The sequence below is a fragment of the Calliopsis andreniformis genome, chromosome 10 (assembly GCF_051401765.1).
Source record: "Calliopsis andreniformis isolate RMS-2024a chromosome 10, iyCalAndr_principal, whole genome shotgun sequence".
Lineage (NCBI taxonomy): Eukaryota > Metazoa > Arthropoda > Insecta > Hymenoptera > Andrenidae > Calliopsis > Calliopsis andreniformis.
Genome location: NC_135071.1, coordinates 5873792 through 5897799, shown reverse-complemented (window position 1 = coordinate 5897799; position 24008 = coordinate 5873792). Strand labels below are relative to the sequence as shown.

The following is a 24008-nucleotide window of genomic DNA, read 5'->3' as shown; positions in this document are numbered from 1 at the left end:
TGAGTGATAATCCCTACTATTGATACGGAGACTCAATTATAGACAATTCTTATTACAAGTAAGTACATATTCAATAATAAAAACATTTAATAAATTTAAAAAAATTACGAGTACAAGAACTAGGTAGTTATAAAATACTACTTCCAAGATAAAAAAAATTACCAAATTAAATGTTAAGATTTTTCCCTTACTTTCTACTTAAGTTAGTTGCGTTTCTGATACTCAATCAGCACATTTGCCTTCTAATATTTATTTTTAAATACAAACATAAATAGACATGCAATGTTTCTGTGTTGTTACCTAAATTGAAGTCCAAATGTTGCATAAAAATTTTTTTTAATCGTAATTCTATATATATTACTTCACTAAGTAAGTAAAGCAATTGAAGTGGCACATTATACGGACACTGGCAGTATTTAGGACATCTACCCTAAAACTGAGTGATCTCGAATTTTTCCTGCTATTTTCGAAATTCAGCCATTAAAATTCGAAGCAATCAATAGAAGGGTGTTCGCGAAACTTTCTCACTCAAAAATTGAATTTTTTGAGTTGTGTTACTTCCCTGGCGAGTGTGCGATATGTTTATACGAAATTCTTTTACTTTTTTCGGTTGCACGCCGGCCATTGCATGCATACTATATGTTATGAGACATTTTGTGCTCCAAGTTGGATCCCCTACCACTCTTAAAATATGAAAGGCAACATTTGTCAAACCCTTTATTATATTACAATCTGTATATTGTATGTATATCAAGCTTTATCATATAAAATAAAGAATATTATCATTTGAATCATTTTTCCACCTCGGATAGCATTCGAGATATCGACTAATTGTAAATAGTATATTTCATACCCCTAACTTTGAGGTTAGCTCTCATTCCGTCAATACACGTGGTGTCAGCTAAAAAAATATATGTCAGATATTTTTTGGAAACTAATTATTGGGAAAGATTAAATTAAACAAAATTAAAATTAAAATGACTAAAGTTTCATCAGAATAGGAGATTGTCACTTCGGGATGTTCCCATGTAAGACTTTGTACAGTAGAACCTCAATTAAAGAAGGAGACCAACTCAGAAGCGCTCAAAACATAGGCATCTTTGCGAATTTTTTAAAGAGAAACTGTTGAGCTTCTCTGGCCAAATGTCTTTTTCCTATATGTAGCAAGTTTTAATGAATCTTTATACATTTTTCTCATGTAAAAAGAAATGAGTAATATAAAAAATACAGCTAACATCCCACAATTAATTAAAAATCCTTCAATCATTGATACTATATTAAATTATCTAGTTTTTGTCAATCCGGATTTTTCATAAATTAATTTGTGCCGTAAAATGGCGGCAGCCGAAAATCGATATTAACCTTCAGGAGCCGCCATTTTGTTACATATTATTTTATCGGAAACATACTTTGACAAATTCTAGATAATTTAATATAGTATCTAAAAATTGAGAGATTTTTAATTATAGATAATTCACCTTTGAATAGCAGTGGTTACCGCAATAAAATTCCTTGTGGGATGTTAGTAGGATTTTTTTAATATTCATTTTTTTTTAATGAGAAAAATGTATAAAGATTCATTAAAACTTGCTACATATAGGAAAAAGACATTCAGCCAAAGAAGTTCAACAGTTTCTCTTTAAAAAATTCCCAAAAAAGCAGGTGTTTTGTGCGCTTCTGGGTAGATATCTCTCCTTAATTGAACTTACAATTTCTGTTACGCAAGTTACAAATGTTCGGTAAGATATCAATCGAGAATTAATTAGGTATGTAGTAATAGTTTGCCAAAGACAAAACCAATTATGAAAAGAGTACTTTAAGTTCGAATCTCGTAGTATTCTGGATAATCGAGCCCCTACTGTAGTCCTTCAGGAAGTTCGTTTCAAGTGCCATTCGTGCAATTTGGTCGAATTTGTTATTTCAGGCGCTGGCGTCAAGATGGAGCACTTTCAGGCCACCCTGGACCCAAGAAAGCAAGAGTTATTAGAGGCCCGCTTTCTCGGAGCAAGGGTAAGTTACATTTTTATACGTACCTCGTGTGTATGTATACTTTTACATATTATGGAACTTAACTATAGCATCATTGCTATTTTTAAGAGTACTGATTGCGTAGAGAATAATTTCTTTAACAGACTAACATTTATGGAAATCTAAACATAAATAAATACAGTCTGTTCCACAAGTAAGTATACCGCAGAACATCAGGGAAAGTGATCGCAGCGTTACTTCTCAAACAGTAAAAGAAAGTGTAAACTACGCTGTGTTGCGCAATATTATTGTAATCAACACACTGAAGATCGGTATGGTTTGAACGCTCTGTTCTTAAAATGAGTGCGAAGTACCTCGAACGTTATGAGGCTGCGTTTTTGGTTACCCATTCAAATGGATCAAAATTATCGATTGCAGTTGCTGCAAAATCGAATGAAAAGTTAGTTATTCGTGCAAAAGTGGATAAACCGTTATAAAAAGGCTAGAAACGTTGATGATTTGCCAGAGAGAGGATGCACTCGTATAACAACGCAGAAGCAAGACAAAGTGATTTCTCGGATTTATGAACAACGTCCCAATCTAACGTTGCGTCAGGCCCAGATTTTGCTGCGCAATAAAGATATAGGTATTGGTCTGAACACCATCAGACGTCGTCTGCACGAGAAGAACGTTAAATATCGGTCCACGATAAAAAAAACCTCTTCTATCAGAATAGCATGTAGAAAAACAACAGAGCTGGGCATGCGAAAATTTGAGTCGTAATTGGGATAATGTAATTTTTACGGACGAAGCTTCCTTCTGAGCATGGTGTCCCCTTAGAAAAGCCTGGTCAACTCTAACAGAATTGTTCAGCGTACTGTCAAGCACCCGATAAAAGTTCACGTTTGGGTGTGCTTCTGCGAATGTCATTTTGGTAGTCTTTGCCTATTTATAGATAATTTGAACGCCATTAAAATGTGCAACATTTATAAAACGTATCTGGTAAAGTCTGCTAAAACATTCTTTGGCGACGATATATGACTTAGTGAATATTGCAAGAGAACAATAATCCGAAACATCGAAGCCATTTGCACGCAATATGAGGTGGAAAATGGCATCACAACAATAAAGTGGCCAGCATCGTCCCCAGATGCAAACCCCATAGAAAATGTATAGTCATATATGAAGCATAGATTTCAACAAAAGTCTGCGTACAATCTGAAGAAATTCGTAAACAGAATTCGTCAGGTATGGCGTTTCTTATCCCGAGAATAAGCGGAAAAGTTAGTAGAAAGTATGGGGAGAAGATGCCAGACAATAATTGACAGTGGTGGCGACTAGACCTATTATTTAGTATTTGTGGAATAGTTTAAGTGATCTAGTTAAAATACAGAAAGAAATTTTTTCCTAATTTGCATATTTTTTAAGTAGTATCGTATACGTTCTTGTGGAACAGACTGTACCAAAGGTATGGAACTAGTTCAATGTAGATTTAAAATATATAATATTACTACAGCTCTAAAAGCTCTTCGTTTAATTTATATAATGTCATACATTCAATATTTTCGTGAGAAAAAAACAGCATACAATTTGAGGGTGTATGTAAATATACCATCTGGCTGGGGTGGGGGGTGGGGAGTCTTATTCGTTAAGAGACCTCATTTTGTCGTACACTAAAATAAATTTCTGCAAATACTTAAGACAAAAATTATTTTGTTATTTATTAATGTTTTTCTTCAAAGTGACATTCAGTTGGAAACATTACATTTACAAAATTCATTTTACTTAGGACCACTGATTGAAAACTTATCTTTTATTAGATTTCCTAAAAGAGTAAGAATATACTCTCTTATCCCCTTCCCACTCTCCACTTTTATACCAATGGTTTCCAAAAATTGAATATTTTTTGCTATTTTATTAAATTTTATTTTGGTAACAGAATATTTTGATAAAAGAATTTTTTGAAATTAGAATAGATGAAGTTACAAAATTGAAAACTGTATGTTATATGTACTGAAAATTTAAAACTTCAAACGCGTTTTTCTCGAAAGTCAACTACCCAGCAGATCTCTGATTCATCCGATTAAGTTCAAACTTGTACATATTATTCCTTAGAAAAATTGTCTTTGTATAATGTAGCGTACAATATTTTTAATATTTTAATTTACTGACATACTATGGACGTTTAAAATTGACTTTTTTAAGCGATGAAGGAAATGAAAACAGATGGGAAATATTTCCCATTAATGAGTATCGAGCTATTAAATTCACGTCAGTAATTAGATATCTGACGATGAGAATTGAAGAATATTAAAAAGAAGTTATTGATTCTTCGAATCAAATGTATGAAGAAATTCTTATAGGTAAACGTGATTAAAGGCATGTCCTTCTTTAAGTTTATTAAACACAAAAAAGTTCTACAAGTTGCAAATAATTATTCAATGTTTGACACGTTTTATTTTCACATTAATTTCACATTGATGCTATATGCTACTCTAAATTAAACACTAAGCTTATCGTTCTTTAAAAGTGAAACTAACAAATCAAACTATCTAACCAGTTAAATTCATATCTGGTTTTTTAAAAAAATAAATATTATTATGTATAATAATCGCATTATTTCGTTGCTAGGTTCTTAATGGGTTACACTCACGCATTCATATTCCAAGTACTTCTAACGTGTGTTGATTCCTTGCAATGTTTGTCCAGTGATATCTCGAAGTTACGTCGTAATTGGTTCCAGAATAATCTATGTGAGTCAGAAAAGGCATTCGTAAAGATACAATAATTTATATATATATGATCATACATGATATTAATATTTTATTATACCAGGCAATGGACTTTTATTTCAAAAAGATGACTACATGTATAGACAAAGTTTAGCATAAGTGCAGTTGTATCTCAAAACGTGGTCAAGCATCGAGACCGATCGTGACCACGTATCGAATAGAGATCTCAATCTGACAACCACTGTGCATGCTACATTCATGTGTAAATATAATTCTTTTTCCTTTTCGAACGATTAGTATATGCAGATGGAAATATGTGATTGTTGTATCGATACTACAGTATTTGGTAAAATAAACAAAATTATTGATTCTGCAGGTAAATGCAGGATTTTCCAATAAGAGGGACTACTTAAATTTTTTGTTATTTGAAATCTGTAAAGCTAATAGCTGTGAAAGTTTAATATCTGGATCATAAAAACCATTTATAAGAACGGACCGATATATGATTCAACAACGCATAGAGACTGTAAAAATACGTTATAAATGTGAAAAAAGTTTTTAGGAACCAGTGTATCAATTTTACGATATTTTTTGTCGCTTGGTTGTGTGTGTTTGTGTGCGTGTATGCATGCATGTATGTTTGTTACTATACTAGTGCATTTCCTACTTTTTAAGATGATTTTATAAAGAATTTTTATATCGAATTCTTGGGCCAAAATACTCCAAAGCTCCACAGTAAATGTGACTTTTGAATAATTAATACATATTGAATAAATAAAAAATACATTTTTTCTTCAATTTATTTTAGCATATGAAAAAATAAAAATGAAAAAATTAGCCCCTCCGTTAATCCAGGCCTATCGATCAACAATTCTGATCCGAAAATTTGAAGAAGCTCAACCACTTAGTGCTATGAAACGTAGAAATATATTTGTAGTGTCAAGTCAATTGAAATCATGGCTACAGTTCAATTGAGTGCGTATCTCTATAAAATGTACAGGAAAACGTAAAAATAATTCATTACTCACTATGTATAATAATTAAAGAAGCAGCTGGTGCTATATACGCCCTTCTTCCACTTTGAAATAAATATTAATGTAATAGATAATGAGAAAGTAGTTAATTAACTACAAACACAAATTTGGCGTCCTTCTTCTAGATTCTAGACGAACACCCACTCAATTGTTGCAAACATCTCGAAATGCACAAACCCGAGTTTTCTCCGACATTCTCAGCCAAGTATGGTTTCTAGGTTCAATATCACTAATTTGGCTGGTTTTTTTTTCAAATTTTCGGATAAGCTTCACAATTGCGAATTAAGAAGAAATTTCACACCGACCAAAAATACCGCGAAATTTACGGACTGTTTGTGCGCAACTTTCTTTATATTTATAATGCATTTTTACAATTTCTGTACATTGTTGAATCGTATATGGTTTTTAGTTTTACAAATTTTAAATGACAACGCATTTAAAATATCACCTCTTAATGGAAGTGTTAGTGAACCCCTTAGTGAACACTTCTTAGAGACTATTCACCAACAAGTGTCAGTTTTAAGAGTTGATTTTATGTGGAAAAATAGGGCAAAGTTTAAGAATAACGAAATTGTGCTTGGGACTTCATTTCTGCGTTGGAACGTCTAAAATTCGCATGAAATATACCTGACTTGGAACTTATTGCAGGTGTACATTAGTCAGGAAGACACAGCAAAGTATTGTACTAAAATAAATCCCAAGTCAGACACATTTTACACGTATTTTAGATATTTTCTCATCAAATATCTAATAGGGGGGGTAGTAGTTATATTTAATTATTTTTTAAACAATTTAGTTATTCACAATTCTATTTTCAGAAAATTATCATTTGGAGGTGCTAAAAACTTATTGCCTAATTTATTTGTTTATGAAGTACAAGCATTATTATAATTTAATATAATAATACTAGTGTGTAATTATCATTGTAATAATAAATCAATTTATTCTATAACTTTTTTTACATAAATTTTAATTTCATAAATAAATTTTTTACAAAATTCTCTTTGGCCCAAAGCCTACAGTGTTACGGACTTCTCTAACTTTGAAATGAAGACTAAAATGCAATTTCATCTATCTTTAGTTTCTTCTTACTTTAACATGTAGAATCGTCCCTTTTTCTGACGCCTGTCGTCGAACATCCTGTACAAGTATATAGAGATACAAAACAAAATATATTGCGCCTTTTTTCACTGAAACCTGGCAGGAAATGAAAAACAAGAAGTGCTGGTTGTGAACATCTAGACACGCGGTAACGTCTCGACGCCAAGTACATGAAGTAACACCCTGTATATCTATACATATATGTCGACTGTCGCTGCCGTGTATCTTTACTCGAGGATTGGCTATTCCAACCTTAACTTAAACTTATTTCATTAATATCTCATCACACAGGCAATATTTTCCAAATTTAAAAGCATTTTTTTATGTAAACCGCATCTGAGCTTTGCAATGAGATCAAAATCAATAAAATTGGTCCACGTATGACAGAGATATGATAATATCATGTCATGAATCTGTCAGAAATTGTACGAGTTTTCTTCTGATTCTTCTTATTCAGGCAAATTTTCGTCAACATAATACGTCTACACATTACACGCACGCATTCAGCCAAAAGAAACTAACACATGTTTCGTTCGTCGACTTTCGGGATCATTCGGCAGGGCTCGGCGGCCGTCATTGGAAAGAGAACCTGCCAAGTGTCGAATGACATTTCGGACGCACCGACAGGGAGGTTATCTGTAGCAGAAGGTTATAGAACGGAGAAGCATCTTCATTCGCACAAGTTTTTGAAAACTTGTGCCATGCTTGTACGAAATATGTTCTAACAAATTGCAGCCAGAATTCTCATTTAAAACATTATCATTCCATTGTTTTAACTGCTTTCAGTTTGTAATTAACTAGTTGATAAATTTTTTTTCTGTAATGCAACAGAAATTTCAAATGTTGATATAATAAATATTCGAAGAAAAATTACGATAGAAATGTATGGTTATTACAACAAATATAATTATACAAGTACTACTATCAGTATAAATTGTGTGGTACACCTTGCACTGCCCAAGATGTTAAAAAAATCATTTGAATTTCAAGACATAATAAAACATAATTTCACAGGATGGATAAATTTGACAGATCCTTGCAATAATTGTAATAGTTCAAATACAAACATAATGGAGAAAGTCAGTATAACTGCTTCCAAACAAATTCTTATTGCAAAATTACTTTTGTTCGATCACAATAGTAGTGGAACAACAAACGTGGAAAATTTCTACATCAAAGCAATACCTACTACTAAAATACAAATGGGAGATCACTGTTATAAACTTAAAGCAGCGATTTTCCATCATGGTAAAAGTATTGCCGATGACCATTACACGAGTATGGTAAGGGGTAAGGGCACAACGTGGGTATCCGTTGATTATTTACGAGTAAAAAAGCAAGCTTGGTCACAAAATACTAAAAATGCATACATATTTTACTTCGCAAGGTGTTAATTGTGGTTGTTATTACTAAACTGCGGATGTTTGTGCACGATAAATATGCAAACAGCATTTTGTATATTTTATTGTATAAAATATAATATTAAAAATTATCTGAGGTCATTCCCTATGAAAATTATCTTTGTAAAAAGAAGTGAGATCCTAACAAAAAACTTCAAAAAAGTAAAAAAATTACTCCAAGTACATGAAAAAGTCGGTACTGTGTCACAAAAAGATGTGAAATTGAAATGAGCTGCAAGCACATAAAGGTGTTTTCCAACTACGCTATGTGTTAAAACTTTATTTAAATTGATGAGTTAGTTGCACGTCTGTGAAAGACATGGTATTAATGTCAATAAATGATCTTATAAATATTTTAAAATGCAACATAATGAAAATCTACGCATATTGTCAGAGTTTTAAATTCACAAATTATCTGAAAACCTGCGAGAGAATGTATGGTATTGATGATCTGAGAATACCTTGCCTGGCCACGCCAAGTTGAGCACAGCATTTTAGCTGTGCATAGTTGTGTCATGTTAAGTGTAGTTGAAAAGCACCTTTATGTACTTGCAGCTCATTTCGATTTTATATCTTTTTGTGACACAGTATCGACTTTTTCTTGCACTTTGCGTAATTTTTTTACTTTTTTGAAGTTTTTTTGTTAGGATGAATTTAATTACTTGCGGAAGTTTCAATAACATTACAAGTCGTGAATTGACGTAAGTCGGAGTATTACTGTACTGCGTATACTTTGGAGATTGTATATTGTTTTTTGCAAGAACAGAAACTGAAATCAACTTTATTCTATTATGTGTGATTCGTAGACGTACTGAACGGTTTCAGAACAGTAAAGATAGCTTACGTCAACATATAACATGTGTATATTACGTAAATATTATATTTCTTTCTGAACTAAGAAACAGAACAATATCGTGTAATCCTCGACTCGTATTTTAATTATAACTATTTAATATAACATTGGTGGAATTTTTCAATACGATATTTTCATCTCATTTTTCTTACCCCTGTACCTATATAAGGGTGATTCTCAAAAACTTGGAGTTACTTGACTACAAAAAAATAGACACTTTCAGTATTTTATGTAAACCAAACTTTTATAGGTATAAACAGTCGACAAGAATACGCTCCACCATGTTTGGTTAGAATTGAGTTATCGCATTGAAATATGCTTATGTGTGCATAAAAGGTGCAATTTAAACTTAAAGACATTTCCTCCAAAACCATCTAAAGCATCTGTCTATATCTATAATAATTCGGTTTGTATAAAATATCGAAAGTGTCTATGTTAGAAGAGTCCTATGTTAGAATCCGCGATGATGATCTAAAGTGAAAAGTTCAAATTCGCCTCTTCACCAATTCGATAATTGAATTAATTTCGCTAGGTTTCAAATAAATTCTAAATCGATAGGCGCAGCTGATCACTTGTTCCTGGACACGATGAGACACGTTCAGACTTGTCACTGCCACTGCACTACGAATGAATCATCTATGCATTTCATCAAAAGTAAAGACGAAAACAACTTTTACACTTTTTACTGTGGCTAAATTATCCGTGATGCACATCCAAAGTATGAAGTCTAAATTCATAAATTCGCTTTAACCCTATTGATAATAAATACTAATAAATACAATGGTACGAAATATCCGAATTCTCTTTCATTCTTGATCTTCTATTACCTCGAAACTAACTATATTACTTTTCTGACTATTATGATAGCAGATTATTGCTATCAGTCAAATGAGGGGCTCAGTGAAAAATAGATACATGCCATAACCTCAAAATTTTAGAGGCACGTTGAAGAAAAGTTCATTTTCATTGAAAATGACGTAAGGGATCATATTTATTTTAAATAATATGCAGAGCAAGTCATCTAAGATTAGAACCTGAAATTTTTCGAAACTGTTAATCATATCGAAAAATGTTTCCGACACAAATTAAATGGTATTAGGTAGCTTTACTGCAAGGTCCAAAATATCAAATCCAAAAATACTAAAAAACTGATGACTAAATTCTGTATGTATGAATGTGCGCACGCGTGTATGCTTTGTGTGCAGCGTTTATATTGCTCTATATCTTTAGACTGGGTTATCAGAATTTCAAGAAATTTGACATGGTAGTTTACAATTAATTTTCAAAACATTTGGGCAGATACACAAAATTTGAATATTAATTTTTAAGCTCGTTACGAAGAAATACTATTGGTAACAACTTTTTTCTCATATACCCCTTTCAACACTGAAAATAAAAAATTATGAGATCTCATAATAAACTATCTGTTCGTTGTCGGGGAAGTATCACCATCCCGTTGCCAATTGCCTAAATTTGTTTTGTCTAAATATGTAGCATTCTGTTTAGCTTAAAACATTAAAGATCGCCTTCGTTTCTCAAAAATTGTTAAAAATTGACATACATACTTAATTTGCTTATAAAAAATGACAAAACGCGCTTTTGCTTCAATTCTTTTTATGCAGTATAGGGTCTTATTTGCCGCCTACAATAAATTAATACTTGAAACAGTGATTATGATTTTTAATTACTTTGGAAGAAATGGTAAAAAGGTTACAATTGGTGAAATTGTATCACTGTAACGTGCAATCAAGCTATATGCTACAGAAAAAGTGCATACAATAAAACATGAACAATTTATGATTTCACTTACATTTTATTAAAAAATATAATGAAACGATGAATGAATAATTGAGTAATATTTACAAATTGAATAAAAACAATAAGGTTTACTCTGGAAAAGACTGATACTTGAAAAACAAATTTCGATATTCATTACATAGTGTATACAAAGGAAACAAATCTGTTTATCTCGCTTGTTTAATCCAACACATTGTCAGTAACAAAATTGTAAGCAAAGCAATACTTCTAGTGAGGCTAAATAACTAATCATACAAAAAATAAAAAACCAACTATAGTTGTAGATATAACAGATAATATGAAGTTCAGTAATATATTAATGCTAATGTAAAGTTAGGTGTACATCAGCAAACAGTTCGCAAATAATGCTTGCGCACTTTTCGCCACCCTGAACCCTCGAACAGCGAACTGTTTTACATTTATGTGCAGTGCCAGCGGACTCAGGGTCACTTTTGACCCAACGTTCGCCTTCCGAGGGTTAATTTCCGTACTGTTCACGAACGGGTTGCGAACGCTGGTATAGACGCACCTTTAAAGTTTATGAATTATAAAACGTGTTTATTGAATAAAAAGTAAAGTAGACTATTTACTAACACACTGAAATTTTTTCGGTAGATATAATTTCTTCTTTCTGTAGACTCTGCACTAATGCTATTCTGCAACTCTAATTTTCACTTAACAACTCCAAAACTTTTTTTTTAACCACAAACAACAAATTTGTTTCACAAAGGTTACTTAATAAATAATATCACATGCAGTGCTTATTAATACTTGTGCACTGTTCAGAACACATTGATTCGAAATTTAATTTTAATCTTTAATCTTTTTTCCATCTATGAGAATTTACAATTTACACAAAATTGCGGAAAGTAATCCAAGAAATGCCACCCATGTATTTTTCATAAATTGATTGGAAAAGTTGTTCTAAGCTAAAATAAATGTTAAAATGAGATGTAAATGATAATTTCTTATTAAACAAAAATGAAACAAAGTGAATTTAAGACGTAAACAATACTTGATTCCAACATAACGTTTATTTAGCATAATTAGATAATAACTTCATTGTGCACAATTTTAAAGCACGAAAAGTATCATTCGACATTCCAATTTCTACTGTAAAATCTTGTTTCTTTCCTAATTTCTTTTCTAGTTTTCTCTTTTCTCTTTTGTCTATCTCTTATCTTTCTTGAAATTGTACGTAGCACATTGACAGTATCTGACGATTTTTTCTTTTCTTTCGGAGAAATCTCTTAAATAAAATACTTTTCTATTAACTTAAGAGTTAATTGAAGAGTTAGTTGATTTCTTATTTTCTTACATCCTTATTTCTTATATGACACGTAAGAATTTCAGTGTTTGATGATAAGTAAATATTTTAAAATAAAATGTCTTGTCTAGTTTTGAAAAGTTTCATAGTTTCGTAAATATTGGTTTGCTCTGTCCAGCTCTTCCATTATACATAGTGTCAACGAATTTGTGTTACGTGTTAACACGTGTATTATGTTAAAAATAAATCAAAATATAGAGTAACTTTTTTTTTGTACGAACCTTCACATTCGAATAAATTAATATTAAAGATTTATTCAATATTCGTGCAGTTACTATAGAAAAAAATGATTGAAGTCTGATCCTCAATTGGGTTTTCTTGTATAATTTTCTTACCGTTAACGTTAAAATTAATGTTTGGGCGGCAAAAGATTCTGTGATTAATTATCTAAAAATCTGCCTTGATAGAACTCATATAAAAAATTACAATAAAAAACATTTTCGAATTTACTAAAAAGTGTCAAATATGACACAAATGTTTTTCGTGGAGAAAATAAAAATAGATTTTTGTTATGTAACACAATGATTTATTTACGATAAATTCCAAAACTTTCTTTGTTCATTTTGGGTACAAAAGTCGCAAATATATTTATTTTTTTCTGCTCTGGATCATTTTACATGGGCCCAATTATTGCACCACGTAGTCACTTAATTCATGCCTCAGTATAATAATCTAACCACAAAAATCCCTAATAAAACATGCAGGTAACTGACGTTGTCGGTCATTGAGGACTTTCAAGTATTGTATATCTGCACAAACTATAAGCGAGAAACTAATACCTAACAATTTAGAAATCAAATTATGTCGTAGAGAAGATACAATGAAACAAATTTCACGAAATCATAAAAATGATAATGGTAATAAACATTCACTAAAACTGAATAAAAAATGAATGTATGTGATTGCATTATTTTATGCCGCTATTCTCAAATAGTTATACTATGTATTCATCGTTTAAGCGCAACACATATTTAACGAAATAAAGCGGGAGTCTGACATAGGGTGAGGAGTCCAGATTTGATCACTTTCCTCTACTATTTAAAGGGGTTACATACACCTAGAGATTCTCAAGAAACTTATAAATTCAAGAATTTAAAAAAAAAAGAACTATCAGTGAAAATGATACCAAATGTTTTTCTATTAAAAGGTACATCTTTTAACTATATTATCCTTCATGAAAAAATATTAACTAAAGAAAATATTGCCATCAGTACGAGATGTATTTTTTTAAACGTTTGCTGGTTGACATTCTCTAACCTAAAAAACCAAATTTCATTTATTAAAAATAAATTTTATTTATTAAAAATAAATGAAATTTAGAAGTTCTTGATGATCTTGAAATTTTAATTTTGCATTTTATTACAAAATGGCAGTCGTGTAAAGTGGAAGTATGAAATTTCGATAGAAAAATCATTCTTTTTTTAATTATTGAAGACTTGGAAATAAAATTTTAAAAAGTGAGATCGTCAAGGACTACTAAATTTTATCTATATTTAATATCATTAAAATATTCTATTTTAATATCAGCTTTTTGCTTTTAAATGTATTATTTGGTCTAGGGAATGCCTACCGCTCTTTGCTGATCAAAAAGCACGTCTCTTACTGATAACAATATCTCCTTAAATTAATAATATTTCTTTGTTAAAATTCAAGATAACATAGCTAAGAGATGTATTTTACAGTTAAAAAACATTTAGCATCATTTCCACTGACAGTTTTCTGTCACATTCTTCAGCTCGTAAGTTTTCTACGGTTTTTTAGATGGATGTAATCCCTTAAGGTATCCATAAATTTTTATACGAAAATGCAAATTAATTTACACTATTTTATGCGATAAATAGTGTTCGATTGTCCTTGCACGTAATAGCTATCTTATCAGTGCACAAGTGTAAAAATAAGGTACTGTATGTACACTTTTCGGACACTCTGTATATATTTGAAGTATTCGCACGCATGTTGGGTTCAAACCTTTCCGTTATTTCTTCTATCGCGAAAGTCACTATGGAAGAGTACTACCATCTTTACAATATTGTTATTCGTCACGGTTCTTGTTTAAACTACGTGAGCAGGTTTGTTTGGATTTCACGTCTATGGGTGTGAAGGAATGTGATTGTGTGCCACCAATCGAAACGGAAACATATCTTTCTTTGGGTATCCTTTGTGCATTACCACTATCTCTTCTCACCAGAGTTCTTCCTTTAATGTTAAAGCCTCTACATATACCTGAGTATATAGAGGGTAATCAAATTATTATGAACTCTTCGAAATTACCACTAATTTGAATTTTAAGTAAATATTGGACTTAAAATAATATTTTTTTAAAATACAAAACATATTGTTACGAGTTAATAACATATGACAACGATTATAAAACTTTTATAATTTCTAAAAATATACATGCATATATATTTCGTTAAATTTGAATATGTCTTGAATATGTAATATGTACACATACTACTATTTAACAATGTTATAATACAGAATAATCAAGAAAAACAAAAATCATCAAGAATAGGCTATTGAATCAGCAATATCAAGTTACAGTCGCGAATTATCAATGTCAACACAAAATAGTAGCTTTTACATATGTATATGGATCTCACTGTATACTAATTAAACAAAATACTATTGCGAATATATCGTAATATAATAAAATTATGTATCTATATGTCAAAAACAGAAGAAAGAACATATTTCACTATTATTGAAGTCAGAAGTAACTGACACTAAAAACTAAATTTTTCTACACTTAACCTTTTTGTAAAATGAATCCCCGACTTAAAATTTTCTTGTATATTGTATGGTTTTAACAAAGGAATAGGTAATCTAAACTCCGGTTTTCATAGTAATAGATACATAAAAATATATTTTGTAATAATAAAAGCGTACATTGTCATCTAAATACAAGCTTGATGACACGCTCACGTTTTCTTGGAATTATTCTTTCATTGAAATTGACCCTCATTTTTAAAAACACGAATTTAAGTTTCTGAAGTATTAACTAATGTTTCACACGAATTTCGTACACCTTGTAAACTCGTAACGGATTTTAAGTCACGAGCTTATATCGAGGCACTGTACTATAATATTGGCTTGACATGCCAACTTCTAATCTAGAAAATCCAAGGTACAGTGTATAATTTGAGCAAAATTAGAGCACCACTGCAATTTTTGAGATTCCTGATTTTTACAATATTGTCTTGCTATAAGTTTGCTGCTTTGTTTATTATTTTCATTCACGCGAAACATAACTTTAACACTATTACAATTTTTAAGAGTTCTAGTTGCTTAAAGGACGGTCTTGACATTTCAATAATATTATGTAAAAAGACATCGAAAATTTATATTTAGCAAGGAGAACAGTAAAATAATACTCATTACAATTTGTAATTGTGTATGTAAATACAAAAACATTTTCTAAGGATTATAATTATAACAGCAATTTAATCTGAATGTAAAATTGCAAGAAAATATGTAACACTTTGAATAATTATTTGTAACAGGTACAACCTCCTATTTTATGACTACATTGAAAAATATGATGAAACCAATAAGACAGTGAAATCATCATAATGAAAACAAGAGCAAAAACAATGTACGTAATCAAAATTTAGTATTCACGCTTTATGACCTACAGGTTTTGAAACTCTCGCCCACAGTCATGACGTGAGTGTAACTTAGCAACCTTATTGCTTTCAGAAATCGCTTGTATTATACTTCTGGAATTTAATTCTTGCAAGAAAAAAGGTAGTGATCAGTAATTGCATTGAACAAAGTCTCATCAAACTTTGAAATATCACTCTGATTGTCTTTACTTGTTATTTTTTTGTGTATTACATGGTCAGCGTATCAGCTTGTCAGTGTTTCTCACATTAAATTCGAATAGTCACAATAATTAATACTCGATAACAGTTCGTATGGATAACTTTACAGATAAATATTTATTATTGCATTAATGGTGGACCATTCACGTTTATTAACGTTGAAAGTATATTTTAGTGCACACTGAACCATAAAAACTATCTCAAATAGGAAAAAAGTAGGATGAAGTGATCTAGAGATATTTTTATCAAATTTTTTTTCTATTGAATCGAATTGTGATTTTTCCCTGTCCCGGAGCAGAGAGATCATGTCCAGCGACCATCTAGTGTCACAAAGACGAACTAGGGAATTCGATCGTTACTGATCTACCTAGGCTAAGTGTTTGGTTAAGGTTCATGTACCTGAGCCACGCCCTATGCATTATTTTTGGTTTATTGTACAACGCAATGTAATAAATTGTTTAACTATATTGACAAAGGAACGTTCGAACATATTACTCCATATAGATGTAATTTGTAACATATGACAATTGCGATACATTTAAACAATTCATGCAGCAATCTTATCTTGTTCGTGATTTAAGCAAAATTACGGTATCTAAGAAATAATAATTAAAGTAATCATTAATTAAAGTAATTCCAAGTAATAGTTATGAAATATATAAATTGACAAAAATTTCTGTTATTTTTAATTTTCTGAAGTAATTTAATCTACTTTTCCAAAGTGTACAATTTTTTATAAATATGGTCATTGGTTACAACTGATTTATGTGACAAAATAGATCATCTAATCATTTCCATTTACATGATGAAATTTTATACTTATTATAGTATAATCTTGATTATCCATGATTTTTGCTATGTGCTGTACTAAGATTAAGAACTATTAATCTTGGACAAATATGATTTAAAATAAAAGTAAAAATTAATAATTTGAAATAATGGATCATATCTGCTTGCTATCATGGTTACTTATTTTCAACTTAAAAATAACGTAGAAAAAATAACTTTGTTTTGTATTAGGATTGAAATAAATAATTTTCTAAGAGTGTTTTTAAATTACTTCATTTAGATAAGATAACAGCTAATCTCACGATAAAACGTTCTAGTAAGATTACATTGAATGAATTAATTTTTATTTTACTACAATCGATTATTAAATTTAGAATTCGGGAAGTTTCATCATGTAACTGTGTTTGTTTTTAAATATCTTCTAAATTCAAACATTTGTATAAATATTTATCATTGGATAATATGTACCTATGAGTTTATGTGCGTGAAATACTATGGCACTCTAACAAAGTAGAATCAGAAATTATTTGAGAAATCATTTCAGGAAACATTCATTCAAAAATCTCAAATAAAACACAAAATTATATAATTTAATAACTAAATAATGTAATAATTAAAAAAACCATTTTCTTATTCAAATAAACTAGCACATAATTAATTTAAAATAATATATTACTTAAATAATCATTTTTCAAATATTTTATTTAAATACTACCCAAGCATGGAATACAAGAAAATTTTCACTACATTTTGAATTAGTGTTTTAACAGTGGTACATTACAAAGAAAAAATTGGCCATTAAGAAGCTGCTTGAGTTTTGAATCCAGCGTTGAGTCGGTTAATCGAGATTCTACTGTTTTGAATTTTTAATCCATTAAGGCCCAAAGTTGCGTAAACACAATATCTTACTCTCTATTTTTTTTAGCGAATTTAGAATATTGAACTCTTTTTTTCCATATAATCTACTCTTATGAAAGGGGATTCTAAAGATTAGATAGCTTATTTCTTCTTTTTGATCTAGATTCTACATTGTTTTCAAAATTTAAAAAAGTATTTGTAACACTAGACTACTGGTCATTACACGGGAAATAGAGCACTTCTTGGAATACCATCTGGGGCTTTGTTTAAATTTGGATATTTTGTAGTCTTTAGTGATATTTAAATATATGTCGAAGGATTTTTGAAAATTTTAAAAATTGTTGATTTTACAGCTACAGAAAGCATAGTGCTAACTTTTTTTTAAAAAATTGTAACTCTAGAACCATTAAACGCACGAGAATATGTATCTGGGTAGTTATAGTGAACCATAAGAGTACTACAAAAAAAATTGTTTCAGTTTAGAAAAAGTTTTTTTAAACACATTTTTTGTAATTGTTTTAAACAAATTTTTTAGTACTAGGCACGAATTTAAAAATTTGAAAAAAATTGAGACTATGCTCCTATTTACATTTGAAAACTGACCAAATGAAAATCGATTGAAGGTGACGCTGCGTTTGCGCTGGTACATATAAATGAAAATGTCTTGTTCCGGGAAATTCTTTTAGCTAATGCGCGTCTTTCTAGTAGTAGTAGCTCTGAATGTTCTTTATATTCCTTAACTGAGCAGAATCTAAAATTAATATTCTCAGTGTTAGCAGTCGCCCAATCGAACAATTTCTTATAGCGTTGTGAGCTGTAGTGGCTTTGTAAACTGGCTCGAGCTGCAAGGCGTTTCAAGGATTCGCCAACATAGTCGCATGCATTCTTGCCATGTGAAGTTGCAAAAAAGCGCCACTCTGCATGGATTCCAAAAGTTGTGAAATGAAAATTAAAATTAAGTAAATAACATTTATTTTTGTGTTGCGAAGAAACCCCGTCAGAACAGTATTTAATTTTTGTAATGTCACTACCATATTTTTCTATCAAAAATTGTATTATATGTGTTTGAAATGAATGAACAGCTATATTATCATGTTCGTGACAGTGTGATATAATGACAAAGTTGTCTTGTTTTAGATTGTTATCCATTCGATTATAAGTAACGAATGTGTGTATTGTTGTTTGTTTGTTAGATCAATGGTAACTCTCCATTTCACCTTGAATAAGAAATGAATAATTTTCTGCGAAATCTCCAACAACAACAAATTCATTAGGCTACATTAATGGCAAATGTAGCCGCTTAGCCACTAGTACCCACGACTAAGCTGCGCATGGTATGCTTCAACGCAACGCAGTGTCACCTTTAATCAGTTTTCATTTAGTCAATTTTCAAATGTCCATATTTTTAAATATATGTCCGTAAAGAAGACGAATAGGAGTATATTCTCAATTTTTTTTCTCAAATTTTTAAATTCGAGCCTCATAGTAAAAATCGCATTTGAATAAATAAATTACAAAAAAAGTGTTTAAAAGAAAATCTTCTAAACTGAAACAATTCTTTTTTTAGTACTTTTATGCGTTCACTATGAGTACTCAGATGCATATTCTCGTGCATATAGTGGTTCAAGAAGTGTAATTTTTGGAAAAAATGTTAGCACTATGCTTTAAGTACCTGTAGAACCATCAGTTTTCAAAATTTTGAAAAATCCTTCGACATACATTTAAACATCACTAAATACTGCAACATATCCAAATTTGAAGAAAATCCGAGACGTTACACCAAAAAGTGATCGACTTCCTGTGGAATGTCCGTACATGTTTTTTGTAAGTCATAGACTTTTTTTAGTGGATCTTTTTTCATTTAGTGAAAGCCTGCGTAATGTCTATTATTATAAAATGCTTGCTTTTGTTTCAGTAAAGTAATGTATAAGGTGTATAATATACTTATGAGATGTGTACATTTACGTTTTTCAATATCATTGCGGTTACGTTGTATCTTACTGAGTTAAGAAAACTACACAAAAAGTAGATTACTATATATTACATAGTAAACTCAAGTTCGTTACTTTTAAGATTTTATCCCTACTTAGCAATGTAACCTACTAATTTTAAAAGTAGGTATATTTTCAAATTTATATTCAAATAATTACAAATATGTACATCGAAGTATCAAACATAAAACCTAATTTTTCTTATTCTATTATTATTAATTTAAAAAAAAATTCTTAAGTCAAACATTTCAGAAAATCTTTTTTCATAACTAAAGTAATTGCTTAATTTAAAAATTTTAATATTTACATTTGTGTTCCATGAATCAGTAAAATTGCTAAGTAATCGTGATGAAAGTATACTAGCATAAGAATGATTCAATTTTAAACGAATAATGCGTTTATGCGTGTGCATATGTATGTGCATGCTATGTATACATTTGTATTTGTGAACTTAGTGACATGGCGGCTCAGTAGATTGCATAGCCTGCGCAGACGCGTGGAAAATCGAAGAAACCGAGAAAGAAATAGCTAAATTTAGCTGATAGCTATCAAAGAAAAGATCATTGGTTGAAATTCCGTGAATATCGTATAATACGATCATAAATAAAGAAAAGTTAAATTTTATTCGTCGACTCTAAATCTACTCAATGAATCAGCGTATACATACTTTGTTGGACACACTTGTTGATATTAAATACAAAATTAACATTAAATTTAAAACAAAAGTTAACTGAATTATTGTAAACTCTGTCTATAAGCATGCTTTATTATAAGCTTACTTAATTGTATAATTAATCAACGTATTTTTTTGCTGTGACTCTAAGATTGGCTTAGATGGTTATAAACAAAATAAAAACTTTTAATACTCTTTATGTCTACACATATGCTCTATAAAAATAGTAATAATGTGTTCAATTTTTTCGTCTTCAATATGTCACAGGAAGTCTATATTTAAGACAATGTCCTGAAGCATCAAATCAGTTTGTATATTGTTTGAGCCTCTTTAAGCAACATAACCGCAAAATATTTGTGGCTTTATGGTTCCATAATATCAAATTATCAAAAAATTTACGTTTATAACTTAGAAATTGAAATCTGGAAGGTAGAATTGGTATTTTTACCAAAAGAAAATTAAGTGAAAGGAACTTCTATCTTAGAAAAGAAGAATATAATAATAACAATATCTCGAAAATGAGAATTAAGAAACTAAAGAGACAACACAGGAAATTTTTCATGAAAATTGAAATGACATATATATTACATAGTCACATAGAAGGTGTTTTCGAAAATACGGAATGCAATTTTTAACAAAGTCCCGAGATATAACATAGAAATTTTGAATTTCTGCTGAGTGATAGAGCTTCAAAAATTGAAATTAATGGTACTTGGTTTTGGTAACAGGAAATTAATAGTTTATAAGATACTTAACCTTAAGGTTACCAGCTGCGTTTATCTTATAAGACGTAACTACGTTCAATAGGTGGTCGTAGCATGATCGATAAGGTAATCGCTTACAAGTAAGCTAGCCCCTTTTACTGCTGGTTCAAATCTTGTGGAAGCAATATTTTCGAAACATTTTTTTTTTTTTTTTCATTTTTCATTTTTCTTTAAGTACGTATTTGGTTTATACAGACTGATGTAACTAAAACAGGCCACCTCGCTAAAAGAAATTTGTCAAACTAAATTTACTTGGTTTTGAAGGGGAAAATGAAACTGTCAGTGTCATTATTAGTGACGCTAGAAACGTTTTTATATATTTTATTTTATTACATGAAGAGATATATTCTTTTTATATATTTTTCGATGCAGTTCATTTTCTACAAAAAAATCCTAAGTCACTAATGATAAAAAATATTTGTGAAATAAAGCAACTAATTCTTCACAAACTTTAGTATGGAATACATTGTTAAAGATAATTGACATTAACATTAAATATAAAGTAAAATGGTTCAATTAGTTTCAATTACTCTTTATCATTTCGTAAAAAAAAAATAAAAAAATAAAAATCATTTTACGCTCTTAAATAAAAATGAATTTTAAACTAACTGCTTTTTATTATAAATGACTGCATGTGTCTGTAGAAAGTGACAACCTATGTCAATTGCTATAGATATTAAAAAATATGTATAACTTTTCAGTAAAGAAGATCACTTATTTCATTTACACAATTACCTACAAAATAATTATTACTATCAGATTCTGTTCCCGTGGTGCCAAACAAATTTCATATGGCAAATTTGTTTCTATTGTTAACAGCAAGTTAATTATTGAAGTGGTCTGTTTTAGTTGCCTCACCTTATATGAATAAATGCATGGTCTACGATTTACTATCGATCTACAATCGACCTGAAAATATTTTCATCGGAGTACCATTAGCTTCATTTTTTGGAGCTCTATCATAGTACAAAAGTTCATGAAAAAAATTGGTTACGTCCCTAGAGCTACTCTTGTTAGACACAATTTGCTTCGATTTGATATAATTTAAAAAAAATAATACACAGCAAGTTTTAATAACATATTTATTTTAGTTTGCAACATGTTGAAAATGTCGCCTTTGATATCGCAGATAAAGTTTAGCTTCATGAATTACGGAAGCATAAAGTGGCAATATGTACAGTATTTCCTCGTTATATGTCGTCTCGTTGTTATATCTGTGGTTGTAAGGCAAAACATTCTTGGTCACATGTTTTTGTTTTCGAGATATTAGCGTCCAAAGTTTTCAACTTCAATACTGTCTTGTGGACTTCTGTCTTCTTGAACCCTTATTTCCAAGTTAAAAAATTCTTTTAGTGCTCTTTCTTCTTTCTGAAAATATAAATTCTATAGTTTAGATCTCAATTAAGATTCGAGTTTTTAACTCGAATTTTTTGAATAAGTGACATATGTGGTTTTACCTTACTGTCACAGTCATAGCCTAAAATTATTTAGAGTGGAAGAGTTTCATTTGCGAACGCTGTCGCGCAAAATTTTTGACGAAATCAAAGTGAGAAACCATGAACATGAGTTGTGTTCGAAACAGTGTACCGCACTGTTTTGTCAATGAACACATATCGAGGAAACACTATAATACATTCAAAATTTTTACTTCGTAAAACGCTTCAGTGATATTTTTTAATATGTACAAATTTTTATTAGATTTAATTTTTTGATTAGGATTTAAAATTTTGATTAGAAAAATCTAAGGGTTTGAGATATGGTGGTCTCTGAGTCCGACTATGAAAAACGACATTTTCAACATCTTGACAAATACTAAACTAAACAAATTATTCAAATTCATTGTTTTTATTTTTTAAATTATACCAAATTCTAATTGACATTATCTTTAAACACAAACAAGAATAAAAACAAAAGAAGCCCCATATGGACAAATTATAATATGTATTTGGAATTTGAATTTATCTGTACATGAAGGATCACTTCCTTTGTTCCGTTGTATTTCAAAATTGATATAATCAAAAAAGGTATGTTCTTCAGAAAAACAGAAAGTTCTTTATAAACCTAAAAAAACACAAAAGTTACTAAATAAAAGATGTTGATGGTAAGAAAAAGAAATATCATTTCGTTTTATCATTTCAATAAATCATATTTAAATCGTGTAAAAGATACTCTTAATTCACAATAAACGATTTTGTTGATATTATTTAAATAGTTTGTAATTTATATTTGAAGACTTTGAATAGACTATAATTTCGAAGTTCAATTAGTCTTACTTGCACAATGAATAGAGGTCTGTTTTCTTAACTGCTTTATGATTGTAACTCAAAAATCGCGCTTTTTAAACTGTAAATTAAAACTTTGCTGGACAATCGCGTGTTACCGATAGAGAGACTTTTAACCCGCTTCAATCCGTATCCTTGAGAGGTCAGTGTAATAACTATATGCGTAATAGCATATAGTTATTAGATATGCGTACTCCAAATGCACGTAGAGAGGAATTATTCCATCATGCCTTTGTACTTACAGGGAAAACTCAATCGATGCAAGCTGTACAGGGTGAGTCACGCAATTAAGACCGATTATATCTCGAATATGATAGAAAAAAGAAAAAAATCATAGAGGGAAAAGGAATGGTATGGATAAGTCACGAATGCAATGAAGTATCTAATAAGTGCTATAATATATCCAAAAGCTGCAAAATTTTCAATAATTGCATGAGCATTGCAAATAGGTTTAACGCATGAATGACAGAAGGTTAAAAATGTTCAAATTTCTGCTTTCGCATTCTTTATTGATTCTTTCTTTGTTATTCATACCAAAATATACGTAGTAACTGTTCACGTTTGAACAATGTAATTTAATTTTTTCTTTCAAGACTTCACGTAAAAACAAATGAA

General features: G+C 30.2%; 1 protein-coding gene across 4 annotated transcripts in view; it reads left to right on the top strand.

Moving 5' to 3' along the window:
- The window catches only part of Tlk (Tousled-like kinase), an 85448-nt gene that overhangs the window by 22362 nt on the left and 39078 nt on the right, over positions 1-24008 (top strand). For 3 of the 4 annotated variants that reach the window (XM_076387761.1, XM_076387762.1, XM_076387760.1), the window contains exon 3: positions 1925-2010. The exons of the other annotated variant lie outside the window; for it this stretch is intronic. In XM_076387761.1, coding sequence (XP_076243876.1) covers positions 1925-2010 — 86 coding nt within the window. The remainder of the gene's footprint in view (positions 1-1924; positions 2011-24008) is intronic. 4 annotated transcript variants of the gene reach the window in all.